General features: G+C 39.0%; 1 protein-coding gene across 1 annotated transcript; it reads right to left on the bottom strand.

Annotated features, from left to right (window-relative positions):
• Positions 1-1,508: 1,508 nt before the first annotated feature.
• Positions 1,509-9,961, bottom strand: LOC105047843 (cytochrome c oxidase subunit 5b-2, mitochondrial). Its single transcript, XM_010926947.4, has 6 exons — positions 9,651-9,961; positions 9,483-9,568; positions 9,327-9,377; positions 2,122-2,188; positions 1,910-1,989; positions 1,509-1,783 (listed from the first exon to the last, which is right to left on the bottom strand). Exons 1-6 carry the CDS (start codon positions 9,823-9,825, stop codon positions 1,724-1,726), a joined length of 519 nt encoding a protein of 172 aa, XP_010925249.1. The 5' UTR covers positions 9,826-9,961; the 3' UTR covers positions 1,509-1,723.
• Positions 9,962-19,708: the final 9,747 nt, after the last annotated feature.

Raw genomic sequence — 19,708 nt, 5'->3', positions numbered from 1 at the left:
TGGAACGAAACCTGTCACAAACGGATATGAGAGACGGCGTGACAGGCTTGAGGCGATTTACAAGTATATTGGCAATAATTATTTTATAACGCATATTGAAAAGAGTAATCATGCCACTTGGGCAGGAGAACTGATAGGCATGCAAGCATGGGTGAAGAAGTGCCGGACGGCTCTGCAAAGGTAATAGGCCAATATGCTCGATGATAGAAGAGCGTGTTTGGTCTGGGCCTGGCGCTTTCTCAGGAAAGTCGAGGTAGAGGCAGTTGAGTGAGTGCATTAGCTTGAACACAGCCATAGACCTCTTGGACCTCATACGTCCATCGAAAAAGCTTCCCTCCCCATTTTTTCTAGCGGCTGTAATACGGAGTTGAATCACCAATGACCATTTCCGGCAAGTCCGTGCCCAAGACTCTTGATAATGGACAGGATTGTACCTTTTCACAAGGAACCATGTTCTAAAAAAATATTCTATAAGATACCGGGATAAAATATCATCTTATGTATCACGATAAGACCATCCCATTAGCATCTTCGCATTTCGATCAAAATATTTTAGGACATCCTCCATCGCAAATATCCGGATGATGCGAAACAATGGTGCATCCCATTTTATAAAAAAATCAAAATAATTTCATTCCATAAATTTAAAATCTCAATCCTTCATGCGAAAAAATGACTCACCTTCACATGAGTCATTGTTGGATGTCACAATAGCCACCTTAAGATTTGCACAGATCAATGAATGAAAACATTCATAATGTCTTGAGATCTGTGCACAGCACAATCCAACAACTGATGTTGTGAAGGAAGATCGATCATTCTTTCATGCGAAAGATACAATCTGAACCTTTGATACAGTGCTCCTGCCACTAGAACCAGCCTCCTCTGGCCTTGCCAACGATGGACCAGAGAGGTTGCCCTCCCACCCACGTTTAGCACTAGTTGCCCGCCCGGCCGCCTCACAGTCCTGTTGCCTTTCCCACATAAATCTCTCCCATGTCCCTTTCTGGCTCCCATGTTCTATCAAAATTTTGACTACTTTTCATTCTCAGATTCTTATATTTTCTGATTTTAATCATAGCATCAGATTCTTTTGAAGTGCTCGGATGGCCAAGCTCCAGCTGCAGACAGCATTCAAAGAATTAAACACAACTGTTTAGCCGCATCCACCAAAATGCCATCTTGTCAGCCACATGAAACACTGCAAACCCTGATAGCAAATTACCACAAGCAGCCTTTGCTACGTCTAAAGTGGTAATTCTACCGACACATTTATCGATGAGAAATATAAAACAACTTTTGATACGTCAGGTGCTATACTCCTGGTGCATCTCGTCAAATAAATTTTCCAAGCCAGTGACTTATATGTTGCTGTGACTCCAGCAGCCTTTCAACATCATATGCTGCCTCGCCCATTCAGCCAACCACCAACACAATTCATTGAAGCATTTCTACAGCACATGGAATGAATCTGTTTCAAATTGATTTAGTGTAACCAAGGAAGAGTGTTGAGTTTAATGTGGCCATTTATTATTAATTGAGGATTGACATAAAAGCTCAAAAAAACCAAGTTCAAAAACAACTTAATTAAACAAAAATATACCACCATGCTCGGGGCAAGAAAATTGATTAAACAAAAATACCAAAAGTCATTCGCTGCTATACAGCATCAGAATGACTGCCTCACTATTTTTTTTTTTTATTTTGCAGAAATCTGTTTATTTCAATGGTGGTCATCATCACTAAGCGCCTCAGGATCCCCTCCTTCACCAATCACCTCCAGCTACAGAAAAGGCACCAAAACAAGTCAGTACTTCCATTACACAAAACATCTATTGAAGAATGTGTATATGACTCTCATCTAATCCCATAAAAACCTAAGCTAGAAGAATCAAATCATCTCAATTACCACAAAGTATTGAGAGCACACAGGACATTCATGTGGCTTGCCCTTCTCCAGCCAAAACCATACAACATCATGTTCATCCTCTGCAAACACATTAGTTTCAAATGAAAAATTCAGCTGACACCAAAGTCGCTTCTTCCATAAAAGGCAAGTCATGGGTAAAATTTGCTCTTAATAATGATAAAAATACTACTGTCAGAGCTATAGCAACTTACCACCTTCACCACCAGGACAACCCACTATTCTCTTGTTATAATAAGACTGGATGACAGCAGGGGCCTCCTACAAACAGAGCAAACAAGGATTATTTGGTCACCAAGTCAAAATGAAAAATGGTCTTCTACAAGCACCAGGACAAATAATATATGATCACCATCAAGCAAAATGGGTGATAAAATCCAGGATTCTAGATAAGAGAACCAGAATTTCTCTATAACTAACAATGTATTACAATAATACTGACTGCCAGCTGTAAGAAAGATGCCACTTATGAAATGAATATTGACACCTTTTGTCAAATGCTGGGGCGTTAATCATAAATCAATGCAGATCGGCTTAAATTGTCCTTGTCGGATGTTCTAAACAGTCGTATGACTCATTTGCAAATTCTAACAAACAACTTTTAAAATTGATGATAGAGCAATGCAGACCTAAATGGATCGAAAATGCATTTTTCAGATGCAGAAAACAGTATGAGAAAGTTTTACTTCAACAAAATCTTGTTTCATATTCAAGCAGAAAGGTGATCATTTGGAAAAAGATTATTTATATGGTCCAGTATTAGAAAATTTAGGTTTTTCTACGAACATGGTATTACAAATAATAAATCAATATCCAACCAAATAAAATATCAAAGAACATAACATATCCAACAGCAAGAGAATATAACCTATTCTAGAAGAATGATATACCTTATCCTCTGAAAACACTAGTGGAAGCTGTAGGAAACGGTAGGAATTGCAAACCCACTACGTTACCTCATGGTAGTCCCCTGTCTCTGTCATTATATCATCCAGTGATGAAACAAATTTTGAAATAGATGTGACTAAGATGTTTTCTTTTTTTTTTTTTTGATACAAGCGGGTGATCACACCACTCTAGTGTGAGTATAGCCTAGAAGATCAGAATACAAAATATCACGAAGTGCCCATGGACATACATCTTCATGACGTCATGACCAATCTCTGGTATGATCGGCAACAAATAATGCAATCCAATCTACGACGCTGTTTGCCTCCTGATAGACATGGCGAACAAATATCGCAGAAAAGTGGCCAAGGGACTCCCAGATATGATGTGACTAAGATGTTCAATCATGGATTTCACTTCATATTGTACATAAAACCATTCTGTGCCCTCACCTTAAAATGACACTTGGCTACGATAGCATGTGTGAAAATATGTTCTCGGCTTTAAGAAAAATAACAGATACATAAAAAAATAGCCCCCTTCCTAAATGCCCAACATACAAATAGACATAATGTCAACTAAATCTTCTTATTCAGGTCCACGAACAAGCCAGGCAGAGCAATTGATAGATTGCAGTGTAAGGTGCTGCCAAAATAAGGAATATTTGATCCCTCATAATGCTTCTAATTCTCTCCATGGTGCTTTTTTCTTGTTTCGATCACATCAAATGTTAGAACTTGACTCAGAAGCCTTTTCCATAAACTATCAAAAGAAAATTGCAATCAACCTACCCTTGTCGCAATCAATTCTTGAACAACCTCAAAATCTTAGTTTTAGTCCCTGAAGCAACCATGATGGTAACAGATGCAATTCCCATCACATGCAATCTCACTTTCTGATAACAGAACTGCACCATCTACTGAAAGGAAAACTAAGAAAAAAATGCTGGATGACTTTAAGTACAAGAAGAGGACATATTTTCCCTCACTGCTGGCTGAGACACTCACAAACACCACACTAACCATGGACGTACGCTAGCAAAGAGTGCTTTTTTTCCTTTTACAGAGGTGCATTAGAATGCTCCAAGACACCCATCCTAGACCTTGGGGAACAAGCATCCAGCTCTCCACCAACCAGGCATTATTTTAATGATTAAATTAAAATAAACTTGCATGCATTCATACATACTTAAGTACCTTCCAACTATACGTGCACATACATATGCATGCATACATAGAACAGAGGAGGGGGCCGGGGCGCAGGGAGGGGGAAAGAGTGTGTTAGATTATGTACCTCATATGACAAGTAATATGTTCTCTTTTAGCATTTATGCCTTCTAAAAGATATTTATATTCAACACTTGAATTCATATGAAAAGAATATTGTTTCTAAACTTTTACAAACTATAAGTTATGAGGAGGCTTATCATTTTGTCCTTTGAAGGGAAGCATCTGAATGTGCATGTCTGCATGCTGGAAAGTATATTCTGTCGAAACTGAGAAGCATGTGAACAAGGAGTCACAAAAAAGATAGCATAGCCACACAGCATCTGTTTTCCTTCCAAATCAAAATCCTACATTTAGCTGAGAAGAACAAGAATACGAGGATATCAAGAGTAACAAAAGGCATGCAGAGCCTACTTGGACACTTGACAAGCAGACCATGTGATAACTCTCACATCTTACAGATGTGGGAGCCTGGAAAGAGGGAATAGGAAATAGAAGAAATAAATGCAAAGGGAAGGAAAATAGATCCATAATCCCAAGATTTTAGACATGCCAAGTCCATCTAGATGAGATATAATTTAATCTTTCATATTTTAGGATTGTCAGAGCAACCAGCCACCTCCAAATTTCCTCTCCTTAGCCAACCATCATCTTGTGGGTGTATTGTATGGATATGGCAGTTAAGCATCCAAGCATCCTTGATGAAGTTATAATCTATACTACTAATATACAAAGGAAGCTCAGGGGATGAGTCTCCACTCAGAGTTCCCTCTACTGTGAGGCACAGGCCCTGTTTTGACTCCATCTCTTATTGTTTTTTCCATCAAAACTTTCACCTTCTCAAAGAGGAGTCCTGCCGCTGGTCTCTCCTGTGAGGCCAGCCTCCACTTGGACACCACCCATGGTTCTATTACTGTTTTACCCCTTTCGACCTCAAAACTCTTGAGCTTCTATCCCAAAAAAGAAAAAACCAAACAAACACTTGAGAGATTAACCTCTGCCCAGAAGAGCCATTCCTTAACTTTCGTTTCCTTTCACACTCCAGTCTCTTCAAGATACATGCATGACATAAATACCATGGATGAACAACTAATAAAAGATTCAGCTGCAAAACTGAGTGCTCCACATACATCAATATAAAATGATGTCAAAAGGAGAACAACCTTAATGGAGTGAAACAATGTCTACTTTATCAATCAGAGGTAATATAGGATTTTTCAGCACAATAACGAGAATCATGATTTCTAATGTTGATCCAATTTTAGACTGATCATGCTCAATCCTTAAGGCAATCTTCAACAACCATAAAAACATAATAATGAAAAGCATATTAAGTTAGCACTTCAGGAAAGCAGCAGATTCAAGATACCAGACAGCTCCATATTTCGCATTACATCAATAAGGTGCCAGAAAGCAACAACTATACCAGGCAGCGACCATGAAATGCATCAAACCAGGAGATGGACCATACACAATTACACATGCCTAGCATATTTGCAAGAACTTGGGCACAAACCCTTCTCAAGCTTCCTTACTAAAGCTGATGACAAGCAAAATTGAACTGCAGTCATTACTAAGAAGTTTAGTTCCACTAACATAAACCAAGTTATCATGGGCCCAAATAACAAATCAAAAATATCCTTCTTACATGTCACAATCTTTTAGCATCAAATGGGGATGAAGAAAGTTGAGAGATTGACTAGGGGTAGTGGAACCAAAATACTTTTTCTTACTAGGATTTATTTCAACAGGAAACCACTTAATCTTAATACCTCTCACCAAGGTAACTGCAAAAAGTAACATGACAGCAGTGTGCCCTACCCCAAGTATCCTAAATCAGCTTTTCTCCACAAAGTTGGCAACAGGTTCCTAGGTGACAGGAAAACTTGAATGATTTGGCAGACAGTTACCTGAACTCTTTCTCTTTTCTTTTCTCTTTTTTTTTTGGTAGAAAAACTTCGGTTCTTTCATAAAGCAATACTTGTAGAGTTGAATCTGACATTACACCATTAAAGCATATGCCATCACCCTTGAGCCATATCTAAAAATGATATATATGCAACTTAAAATATAGAAACAATCACCCTCTTGGCAGCAAAAATATTTCTACAAAGATTCCAACATGGTTCTATGCATTTATTAGAAGAGGTGATATGCTGTTTGGACAATTTGGTAAGTCAAAACACCAAGTCCTGGGAGCTGGGAGGAAGTTTACAAGTTTCCGTCATTTTATTTTTATCCATTTGTTCGAAGAATCAGTAACTTTTCTACATGATCTAAGGTTCAAATTTGTGGCATATCTTTTGTGAATTGAATGTTGCTCCAAGACTATTATGATGCCTTCTATAAAAAGAACCTAATTCAAGAGTTTTGGATGGTTGTTTCATGAATAAACCCCTTTCTCCAAGTTGGAAGCAAGTCAAAGACAATAGTGATATTTCATATTCGAAGTCTAATTCCATGAAAAAACTTCTTCTCAACTGCAAATTAGGGGCGCGCACACACTCATGTGCCACTGTTGAAACCAGTATCAATTCAAGAAAAAATGGGCAAGCATATTAATGTAAGCAATATTCATATACCCCACTTGCCTAGCAATCTTTCACCTAACAATGGCAAGATTCATCCTATTAAAATATTCTTTTCATGGTTTCTATACCAAACCTTTAGCCTCCATGTAATATTCCTGGTTTGATGGCTATCAAGTTTTACAAAACCATGGGGGACCTCAATAGAAACAAGGAAACATTGACTTGATGATACACCAGGATGGCTATGATATGTTAGGCCACTTGATTGTCACAATGGAGCTGCATCATCTATGGACAAGCAATGCCAAGATCCAACGACAAGTACTGCAATCACATAAGTTCACAGGTGGTGTTAGCGATGGCATGGTACTCCACTTATGCAGAAGGGTGAGAAACAGTGCTATGTTTCTTAGTTTTGCCATAAGATGGGGCTATATGTTGCCAAGTAATATAACCAGTTGTTGAACGCATAGTCATGGGATAGTTAGCCCAATCTTAATTGGTAGAGGTAGAAAGTTGTAAATTAGAAGGTGAAGGCCATAAGAACTAAGATGGCCAACCCTTCAAGTATCACAAGACCCGATGACCAACATCAAGATCTGCAGCACGAGACTGCTGCATAGATTGACTTAAGGTATGGATGGGACAATTGACGTCTGGGAGAGTCATTGTGGAGATAGATTAGCCATTCAAAAAGTCAATGATATAGACCAAGATCAGATAAGAACTGCCTAGTGTCATCAGCTAGATGGTGGTGCTACTCAATTGGAAATGCTGCCAGTTTGGAGCCAAGACACCAATCCCAAAAAGAATGTCAAGAGTATATTTCTTCTTAGTAAGCAAAATACCACCATGAGACCGGACAACCTCAATGTCTACAAAAAAACTTCAATGGGCCAAGATCCTGGATGTGAAACTGCAATTATAGAAAAGCCTAAAGGAATGAATGATAGAGACATGTAACAATGATGTCATCCACATAAACAAAGACCACTGTGAACATGCAAACCAATCAACATATAGTTGGGGAAGTCTTGCTTGGTGAAGAGCTTGAGCAAACTTCCCTCAAAGGCTCAAACCAATTACAAAAGCTTGCTTAAGACCCTAAAACAGTTTTTGGAGCTATAAACATGACTCCCCCTTACATGCAAGGCCACGAGGTACCTTCATGTAAACTTCTTCATAAAAATATCCATGAAGGAAGGTGTTGCTCACATCGAGTTGGTGGAGTTGTCATTTCTTTCTAAAAGTAATGACAAGAAGACAATGAATTGTGACCAATTTGGAGACAAGTGCAAATGTCTTATAATAATCAAGGCCTTCAAGTTTTATGAACCCTTCGATCATGAACCTCATCTTGATATGCAGAACTGAACATGTACTAGGATACCGATACTATAACAGGATGTTAACGCCACAAAGTCTGATACCGAGATGGTGAATCTTGTCTTGGACTATCAGAGTGATGCAAACAATGAAAGTTGAAGTCCCATACCATTGTCAACATTGATTCCATCAGATATGTTGGAGGCAACTTTGTTCTAACAAGCTCATGATGATACAATGCAAGAAAGAACGAGATGAATTATAATGGAGCGGAGATGAGTGTTAGATGTCATGCTCTGATATCATGAGAAAATTGGCTAGGAAGAATGACTTTACCATCTCTATTGTATTCCTTGAAAATATATATAGTCTCATATAATATAGGTTCCATAATTTCTGGGACAACTAGAAATACAAATCCTATGATCTTAGGAACAATTATAGGGTATGTAAAATGATGGAAGTCAATTTAAGGAGAGAAAACATAAATACGGAAATAGATCCTAATAATTGCCTGTGATTGTCAAAAGTACATATATGCAAATGGATCCCTATGATTATACATGATTGTAGAGTACATAAATATTGAAATTGATCCTAATGATTGTAGAGAGATGAGAGAGTTCTTTCTTGATTAGATTGCCTAACAAAAATACAAAAAAGAATCCTATAACTGTAGAGAGCACAAGTATATAAAAGGATTACAATAATTGCAAGGAGATGCTAGCATACACACTTAACTCGGTTGCCTGATAAAGATGCTATGCATTCTATTCCACCATGAATGTGCAGTGCAGCCTCTAGCTGGACCATACGGGTATCTGTTTTGTATTATTCCGGGCATTATGAATTCCAATAGTTTACTTCGAGCTATATTCTAGACTCCAGAGTTGTTGAATACATTACCATTATATTAATCAAAGAAAACCAAAGAAGAAACAGTCATGTTTCTTGGGATTACCCAGACAGTGAAAAAGACTTCTTGACATGTTTACAGTAATACTTTTACCCAGCAAGCCAATCTCAGAAATGGCTATAATTCATATTGGGAAACCTCTATGAAAGATTCATTGCATGTTTAAGTTTCCAAAGGATGCCTCGTGTTTAGCATGAAAAGTACATACCAGTAACGTGTATCTGTCTATATGACCCAAAATGAGAAAGTTCCCCAACAGCTGACAAAATCGTCCAACACCACACACACAGTATTCCAAGAATATAAACGACACGAATTATATTATTCATTATCATCCAGATCTAACTAGAATCTAACGAAGGCAACTGAATTGAAAAATTCAGAACCCAAAGAAATAACACAGAGAAAAAAATAGGCTAAGAAAAAAAAAATAGAAAAATCCGAATAAAAAGAAAACAACGACATCAGAATCTCAGGATTTACAAAATCCAAAACAATTAAAAACCACAGACCTTGGTGCCGAATGGACCGACCGGAGCATCCATATCGAACCGCTTCCTCCCCTAAAACCAGCAAAATGAAGAGTGGCCCAGATCGCCATCATCCCTCAAACATCAAAACAAACAAACAAGAACTCAAACACCAAAAGCACGTCACGAAAGACCTACCTCCAGCTCGGCCTCGAGCTCCTCCCGCTCGTGCCCGGTCGCGATCGGCATCACGTCCTCCACCCTCTTGTTCAAGGACGCATTACCTGGATCGGGAAAGCAAAATATCACGAAATCGGGGCCGAAGCTTCGACAGGATAATCGATCGGGTGGAAGAGAGATGGATACCGGAATCAGTGGAGAACAGGGGGGCGGTCTGTTGGAAGGGCGAGGGGGAGGGTAAGCAAGAGTGGAGGGCGGAGGAGGAGATGAATGAAGCGGCGGCGGCGCGGTTGCGGACGGCGGCGCCGCCAGGGGTGGTGGATCGCCAGGGGGCGAGCTGCGAGCAAACCCTTCTCCACATCGTTCCTGTGTCTTCTTGCTGTGAGAATTCTCAGGTCGCCTCCGCCGCCGCCTCCCCAACCTTCTTTCTATTATGATATTTTCACTCTCGCTCGCTCGCGCTCTGTTACTGCTGTTACCCCCTTTTCTTCTTTTACCGACTTCAAAAGATCAGGGATCGCTGGAAAATATGAGAGTGATGGTATTAAAGCGTGCGCGTGACGGTCATGCGCGATCAACTGATTGCGTCGATAAGATTCGTGCGCCTCCACGAACGATCGGCTATCCAACGACTGGGGGAACAGGCGATTACGTACAGCCAATGCGTTTGTAGTTGGGGACCCCAGATGGGCGGATCCATCATCTTTGGATCGCCAATGGAGCGTCCATAGGCTAGCTAATAAGCATACGTGGATCCTCCAATTGTACGATCCACGTTCCACGAAATTCTTACAATTGAGCTGCTACGTGACAAGATTCTATTAGCCTCCACGTCCAGTTCACAGGTCAAAAAAAGACATTTGTGAAGGAAGCATCATGAACTAGGGAGGACCGTAAGACAAATTAATTAGAAGTGTAAGGAATGAGGCAGATTTTGAGAAGGAGAACAGCTTACGGCGGGGCCTCGGTATTGCATGCACCAGGTGCAATTGGACCGCACAAATGCCATGATGGATAACATGCTCCATTATCACTTCTATTTCATCGATTTCCGATTGTATGCTCTCCATCGTGCATATACTTCAAAATTTATCCTGAATAATATCCCACATTAGCCACCAAATCTTATTTTTTGATTAACTTGTGACAACTTTGATATAGTATATACCACCGTTGCAATGAATATTTTTTCGGGATGGGGGAGAAGAGGAGATTGTGGTGGGGCAGGAGGATGGCGATGGAGAGGTTTGGAACTGAAAATCAATTACATAAAAATAAAAATATAATATTGTAGCAACAACACTACAGAGATAGAAGCCGGTGTAAGCCTGTAGTCCAGAGCCTACGAAGCATCGAACTGAACTGGGGTAGTGTAACATAGAACTGAGTGTTGGAGCGATATGATAGGTCCAGCAGCATACGAGTATCATCCCACCAGACTCGCAGTTGCTAAGATCAAAATATAGAAGTAGATACGGCTTAGTAGCTGCAGCAGCTGATCGGAATAGGTCTTGGTCCTTAAGATTAGTAAATTTTATGAAAAACCAGAGTATGAAAAGGTATACCATTAGTCAGCCAGCTGATCCAGTACTATCCATGCCACTCTCCAGACTCTAGGTGTAAATATTTTATGCTGAGTGTTGGTTAATTTTTGCCTAGAACGTGATGCAATCTGCAATCTTACAGGGTGTTAGTAACGTATTACATAATGGATATATCAGTTTGATGAAAGAAAGCCCATTAATCATCATCACCATGTGGAGTCTTAGGTACTCCCTCCACTTGTGAAGTGCTTGGATCAGATTTATTAGACAGAAGAGGACAACATCCCTAGAGCGTCTGATCGTAGGCTGACGCAGTTGAGTCAAACTCCCCAACATCATTCTCATATGCGGTTATTGCAGTCAAGCTTAATAGGTCCTGATGAGTCCGGTGGGGTTAAGAATAAGTTTTTTCTTACCAAAAATATCACATCTTATCCTTCTGCAACCTCTTTCCAAAGGTAGTATTTGAATACCCAAATTTTATTTTTGAAATAGGATTACGAATTCTCGGAGAATAGCTATTCATTCTTGTTATTCTAGATTTCTGTTTGATTGAAAATCTGGTATTCCACCTTTATTCCAATACAATTAATGCAGTGTTATCCTATATGATCTAGATGGTGCTCATTATGACCTAGAATTACCAATTCAATGATCCACCATAGAATTGATATTTTAGAATTAGAGAGTTAATCGGAATTGCTAAATCAGAATGGCCCACCATCATTTTTTTATCTATTTGAAATAATAAGATAGAATAAGCTCTTATTCCATCTAGAATTACCCAACCAAACACTATCAAATAGAACTCCCACCTAGCAATGTGCTCCATTGTATCTTCATATCGCATAACAGCACATGCAGCCCAAAGAAACTGAGAGGAGGTAATTACTAGTGATACCTGCTATAGAACTTAAATGGTCACCTCATTGGTCCTCGTTCAGTTCTGTAAAATTGTAATCTCAAAGAACAAAATATGAATCCTGTAAACATTGCAAGGTTATCCCTATAACCCATTTCTCAGGCTTGGCCGCAGAAACTCCCGCACATAGCATGCCCCAACCCAACTTCTCCCCCAAAAAAAAAAAAATGGAAATTCTAGCAAGTTTAAGCAAGGATAGATTAACGGGCACGGATGTATCCAGCATAACGAAGGTTGTAATAAAAGGTTCCAATAATCAACCCGTCATGTGCAAATTGTCAAGGAACTTAATTGTACAAAACTCAAATCTCACACCTATACCATTCTCTTATGGAAACATCACATTAACCATAAAATATAGTAGGTCATGTCTGGATACGAGAATGCCCACCATATGTACTAATCTAATCTAATTGAATTCCTAATCTAATCATAAAACATTAACCATAAAACATCACATTAAATTCCGAATCTAATCAAAAACCCCTGTGGTCCTCGGATGAAACACAATCCTCTCGTCCTGCTTGACCTTATTATGTACTCGTCCATAAGCGGTGTCTTGTTGGTTTGATCTATTCTCCTACATGGATTTCAGACCATCTCATAAAACATCACCATATCAATTAGTAAGATTTTTAAAAAAAATAAATAAAAATGAGATTGAAAATAACTAATCATAATTAATTATATATTTTATTTTCATTCATAATTTTAATTAAATAAAAAAAATTAAAAATTTTGAATCAGTGACATAATGATATTTTATTAGATGATTTAAAATTCATGTGATAGAACAAACAAATAATTTACCAAGTGCCATGGGTTATTATCCCCACAATGGTACCAGCATTGTTCTGTTACCTAGGGCTGAGTATAGGTCGGGTTCGGTTAGATTGAGAGAAATTTTATCCGACCGAATCCAATCAGATTGAAAAAAATTCAACCTGCTGTTGATCATTTATCATGTATAAATTTTTTGAAATTTAAGTGAATGGTTTGTGGTGGATTCAGGTAGATTGTATCGGTTTAGACTTTAATATTATCCCAATATTAATTTTAAGTCCAATGTTGACCCACTTAAGCTTATTTATTTTTTTTATTAATTTAATATAAAAAAATTTAAACTTTATAAGTTATAAATTTTGGATTTATTTTTGAACCTGTACAAAATAAAAAAAAATTCATCTAAAAGCAACCATATCTGAAGCTTTCACTTTAGAATTATCTCAAATTATTGTACTTCCATCAATATTAATATTTTTATGAATTCAAATGAGTGACAGGATGTTTTTTAAACTGAAGTATTGACGTCTAAACGACACCACCCCAAAATGAAAGTAAATTTATGAAATACTACATCGGTTGAATTCAATTTTATATAGGTTAAAAATATAGGAACCAAATCCAACCATAGACAATTAATTTTTTTTATAAATTTTAATCTAATTTTATCTAATTATGTCTTTCAACCGATCGAAACTGATGTTTATTAGATCAGATTGGATGAATTTCTTTGAGTTTCGGTTATTTGCTCAGTCCTATTGTTACCGTAGTGGTGGAGCCGCAGCAACATCACATGGACATGATGAAGTGGTATGAGAGCGGCAACCATGTGAGTGAGTCATGTTGCACCAGGATCCGGTACCACATGGTGCAGTAGGAAAAAAGAAGAAATAAAATAAAAAATACAATACAACTACGTAGATCGACCTCAAACCTACCTCCATGGGGCATGCAAGCTTCACAATGAGAGAATAAAATAAATTAATATAAGAAGAACTCACCACTCAATCTTTGTACAAGAGTCTCTCAAGAAAAACTCCCAAAATCCTCATAAAAGCTCTCTAAAATCTTTGTTGAAATCTCTTTACACCTTCAGAACGTCACCAGCTCTCCAACATAACTGACGGCTCGTCAATCAGAGTTTTATAGACTCCAGAAACTCCAAAACACAGTTACACTAGAAAACAAAGCCCCAATCAAGCCTAAAATCATCCGTGATCGTCCGATCGTGATCAGCTCGCACCAGAGCCATCCGATCATGCACATCAGAGCCACTGATCACCTGATCAAACTCGGAATCAACCTCATCCATCCGATCGTGATCGGCTATGATTTAAGCTATCGGATCGTGCAAAAAATAGCTTGAACCGCACGTGGACCGCGTGTTCGGTCCATGCGATCCCATGGACCACCCAGTGCCCCGCGGTCCATGGTGGACCGTGCAGGGATGCTAGGCCTGGGCACACGCGCGCTGGGCTGGCCCATATGTGCACCCGTGCTGGGCCTGCCCGCACACTGGGTCATGCACACGTCTCCATCGGGCCCGACCGTGCCACTGTCGGTCGCCACCGTCTCGTGCACCGTGCCGTCCACTCCAATCTTCTTTCGTACGTATTTTCTTCGTTTGGATCCGTTTGGACTGTTCTTGGACTTGTTGGACTCCATTCGTCATCCTGGACCTCGCTATAAGCTCAATATGGATCGAATCTCGAGATATATTTTCTAACAATTTCTATCTCGACTCAATATTCGACCTCCATCTATCTCTAAGAGTGTGATCCGTCTCACCCCCATGTCCTGGGGCATGCCTGCTGTCTCATGGATGGATAAATGTAGGAGTCGAGCCAGGCCGCTCGATCCCACCTCCGTCATGCGCTGTGTCCACTCTGACCAAAGACCTGCTCAGAGTATCATCCTGCGGCAAAAGAATCTCACCCTGCGATGTTACCTCTCATCCTTTCGAGTCTCCCATCTAGTGCCCAATCCACCTCGCTCTGGGCTCCTGCTGGCTCCTAAAGCTCCATCTCGCACTGGGCTCCCTGTCAGGTAATAATATCCTCTCATCCTCTTCTTTTCCTCAAGAACAATCCTATCGTCGTGCAACACCTTCAGGATTCCTTCACCAGCTACCATCTTGTAGCCTCTCGAATCTAGTTTATTCGGTGAGATAAGATTCTGCTTGAAATCGAGTATGTATCGGACCTCTCCCAATCTTCTCACTGCACCATCATGTGTCCTCCAGCTGACCGTTCCGATGTCTCTAATCGCACAGCTCGATCCATCTGGTAGATAAACAGTGCCCTCACTGCTCTCCAGAGAGTCAAAATACTCCTCTCTGCAACATACATGATAGGTGCATGCAGAATCTAAAATTCACTACTAAAAAAAAATAGATACCTCGTCAGATATCTCCAATGCATCACCCTCTAAGTTACTACTGGCCGTCGCTGCAGTAGCTCTCATCCAATCCCTGAGTTGAGAGCAATCTCTAGCTAGATGCCCCAACTCGTCACACCGATAATATCTAGTCTTGCTCAAGTCCCTCGTCCTGGACTTGGACCGCCTTCACCGCGATCTCTTGTCGCCCTGTCTGCCGCCTTCTGCTCCTCCAGAAACCATCAAAGCTGAGCTGCCGTCTGAGCTCGAAGCTGGATTCTCCATCTTGAGAACCTCATTCTAAAGAATTGCTGCGGTGACCTCGTCCATCTTGATGGTGCTCTTTCCTACTAGAAGAGCAATCACCAAAGACTCATACGAAGGAGAAAACAATGCTAGCAAGACCAGTGCCCTGATTTTCTCCTCAACTTTTTCGCCAACGTTGAGAAGATGGGTGAGGATCTTGTAGAAGTGGCTGAGATCCTCCTGCACGCACTATCCCTCAGTCATCCGCAGCTGGTAGAACTGCCTCCAGAGGAAGAGGATATTGGTGAGAGACTTTGCCATGTATAACTTCTCGAGCTTTGACCACAGCACCGTTGGAGAAGTCTCACCAAGTATATGGATCACCATCTCATCTGCTAGATACAAGCGGATCGTACTCACCGTTTGCATCTAGAGCCGCCTCCAATCCTGCACCTCTATGGTAGTCGGCTTCTCATCGCATAAGAGAACATCGATCAACCCTTGGTGGATAAACATATCTTTTATCCTCGTCTGCCACAAGGAGAAATTACTTTTTCCATCAAACCTATTGATCTCCATTTTGATTGTGCTTGTCTTCTCCATCTTTTATCTCGATCACTACCGCTGCAACCTACGCTCTGGCACCACCTTGCTCTGATACTAATTATTGCGTCAAGATCCGGTACCACACAGTGCAGTAGGAAAAAAAAATAAAATAAGAAACATGATACAAATATGTGGATCGACCTCAAGTCTACCTTCACGGGGCATGCAAGCTTTACTATGAGAGAATAAAATAAATCAATACAAAAGGAACTCACCACTCAACCCTTATACAAAAGTCTCTTAAGAAAAAGCTCCAAAACCCTCACAAAAACTCTCTAAAACCTCTGTTGAAGCCTTTTTTGCACATTCAGAATGTCACCAACTCTCCAACGCAACTGACGGCTCGTCAATTAGAGTTTTATAGACTCCAGAAACTCTAAAACACTGTTATACTAGGAAACAGAGTCCCAATCAAGCTTAGAATCATCTGTGTCTGTCCGATCGTGATCGACTTGCACCAGAGCCATCCGATCACGTACATCAGGGCCACTAATCATATGATCAAACTTGGAATCAACCTTATCCATCCGATCGTGATCGACTGGCGGCTGCGATTTGGACCATCAGATCGCGCAAAAAATAGCCTGAAACCGCACATGGACCACGTGTTCGGTCCACGCGATCCCATAGACCGCCCAATGCCTCGTAGTCCATGATGGACCACGTAGGGATGCTGGGCCTAGGTGCCCGCGCGGGTTGGGCTGGCCCACGTGCACGCCTGTGCTGGATCCGCCCGTGCGCCACCATCGGCCGCCGCCGTCTCATGCACTGTACCGCCCGCTCCGATCTTCTTTCGTGTGTATTTTATCCGTTTGGACTGTTTTTGGGCTCGTTGGACTCCGTCCGTCATCTTGGACCTTGCTGTGAGCTTAATGTAGACTGAATCTCGAGGCGTATTTCTTAACAAGTCAATGCAGTGCTATGCCCACCACATCCTGGCTTTTATTGGTTGACAACCAATAATGATAAATATTTTATCATTTTTTTCAAAAAAATCAGGATACATATTTTTTTGGGTTAAAGAATTAGGATGTACCTCTGAGTCCCTAATTGCATATCAAAGGATGGTCTTTATTTATTATGCTAAAAGAAGTAGCATGATACAAATATTATACAACAATACTGCACTGCTGACTCGCAACTCTCCTTTGCTTCTGTTTCAACAAGCAATAGACTTTGATTTGGCTCTACTAAAATCCTTCAGGGATCTCCCTCCCCGATCCGGTAGGATCGGCAGCAGAAAGACCGCTGGGGAAGGAAAGAAAGAGTGTGGAACAATACAGATTGTCAGGGCCAATCCATGCGGGATAAAAAAGTAGAACTGGTCTTTTTTTTTTTCAGGAAAATTCTTTGTGCACCACTGGCGGTATAGAAAATCCGATATAGAGCACACCACTTCATGTGATTGATCCATATAACCACCATTTTTCAATACAGTTTCATTTTTTTATTTAAAAATTTTGTATGATGAAAATATCTCAGTTTTTTAGAAAAAAATTATGTCATCTTATGTGGCCATATTATGACAATCTGCGTGCAGAAAGTCATAATTTTGATGTAGAATATTATAATATACCACAAGATGTCATAATTTTTTTCAAAGAGTAGAGGTATTTTCATCATTCAAAATTTTCAAATGAAAAAGCGGAACTACAGGCATTAAATGCGTATTGAAAAGTGGTTGAACAAAAATATCCTTTCTATATTATCACATCTTAGGTCATATTATGATATCATATTATGATATCCTGCATATAGGAAGTCATAATTTGACGAAGAATGTCATAGTATGCCACAGAATATCATAATTTTTTGGGTCATATTATGACACCCTGTGTATAGGAAGTCATAATATGCCATAGGATGACATAATTTTTTTCAAAAAACGAAGGTAATTTCGTTATATAAAATTTTTAAATAAAAAAATAGAATACAGACATTAAATGCATGTTGGAAAGCGATGGCTACGTAGACCAATCATATAAAGCGGTGTGCTCCACGTCGGATTTTCTACGCCGTCCACGATGCACAAAGAATTTCTCTTTTTTTTATCATTCTCTCTCTTCTTCTCTCCTTATCTCTTCCTTCTCGGAAAGATCAAACACAAGCTTTAAGGCCCATGAGATTCATAGTTTGGGCTAACATAATCGACAAAATCATAAGCTAAAGAATGAGCTAGATCTATATTCATAAAATACCTAAAAATTATGTTAGAGTAGATCTACCTGAATAGGAAAAAAAAATTAGCAAATCTTTTTTCTCTTTATAAGATTCAGATCCATCCACTGCAAAGCTATTCCTATATATTATGCCTAATCTGACCTATAACTTGTAATTCTACTAATTGTACTAGTCATGTTCACAAATCCTAAAGACCCATTTGGTTAGGATTAATCTGGTATAGAAAAATAAATATAATATCAAATTACCATATGTGATATGAGAGATAGAAGATAGAAATGATAAAAAAAATTGATAGATTCCATATTTATTTTTTGAAAAGAGAAGATAAAATAAGTATTATAGAGGGTTGGTACTATTTGATAAATTCTTAATTGATGATAATCCATATTTAAAAAAAAATACCCCCTAATAAGTCGTAGATGCTAGATATATGCAAAATGAGACATTGATAATAACAAAAATACCAAAAAGAATAAAGCTCAAAAAATAAAGTACATGTGTAATCATTGAATTTATTTTAATATTTTTTTAAATTTATTCAATAAAAAAATTAAGATGCAGATGATATTATACAAAAGATTGTGTGATTATAATTATTATATAAAAACTGATTGGAGATGACAATTCCATCCTGATATTAAAATTTTATTTTATATTAATAGGTATATTTATAAATTTGGTTATATTATGATATAGGATTACCTCCAACCAAACATAGTATTTTTTTTTCATTGTCATTTTTTTGAATAACTTTTCTACCAACTAAATATAGTAAAAATTATAGATAAAAAGTAAATAATATCCTAAATTTTATCTTGATTTGCAAATATCCCTTGTATCTCAAATTGCTATATTGTCAACCTTACGTTTTTCAATTTGTTGCAAGGTCCCCCACAAACCTTTCAATTCGATACCGCATAGCATATTATTTAGAGTTAGATGGTTGATATAGATTTATTAGATTATTTTTTAAAATAACTTAAATATGATATGGATTTAAAATAGTTTAATGACTAAACTACCCCAAGTCTTAACCTTAACTTCATTCCTTTCTCTAATCCTCCTTGTTATGACGGTCATACAACCTCCACGGATGACCCTCCAACCCCCACCGACAACCCTCCGACCACTCTGTCACCACCCCCCATCCTTCTAGTTTCCACTGCTCCCATCCTCTTCTGCTCTCTCTCCTCTCAATGACCGATAGCAGAATTTCAAAAATTGCTATATTGTTCTTTTTTCAACTACTTCAGATGGTGTTTCGCTTGGAACCGCACCTGGAAAAGCAAAGCCCAACCCCTTCAACCTAAGAATAGTCCAACTAGTAGCAAAAGGCTACTATAGTATCTAATTTTTCAGCTACAAAAGAGGAGAATAGAAATTAGCAAGCAAGATAATGGACAAGGAGAATTGTGGGTTAAGTATGAAAAGAAGCTTTTCTTTTCTTACCAAAAATCCCAGAAAGCTCTAGAGACACAAAATATTTAATTAAGTTAACGAGAATAGATAAACATCATAAAGGAAACTATAGTTTTGTTCGTAACTAAATAAAGTAAAATAAGAGTAAAGCTATAGAAAGATGG

Source organism: Elaeis guineensis, chromosome 7 (genome assembly GCF_000442705.2).
Source record: "Elaeis guineensis isolate ETL-2024a chromosome 7, EG11, whole genome shotgun sequence".
In the NCBI taxonomy this organism is placed as follows: domain Eukaryota; kingdom Viridiplantae; phylum Streptophyta; class Magnoliopsida; order Arecales; family Arecaceae; genus Elaeis; species Elaeis guineensis.
The sequence above is the reverse complement of the archived record's forward strand: the minus strand, read 5'-3'. Positions and strand labels throughout refer to the sequence as shown.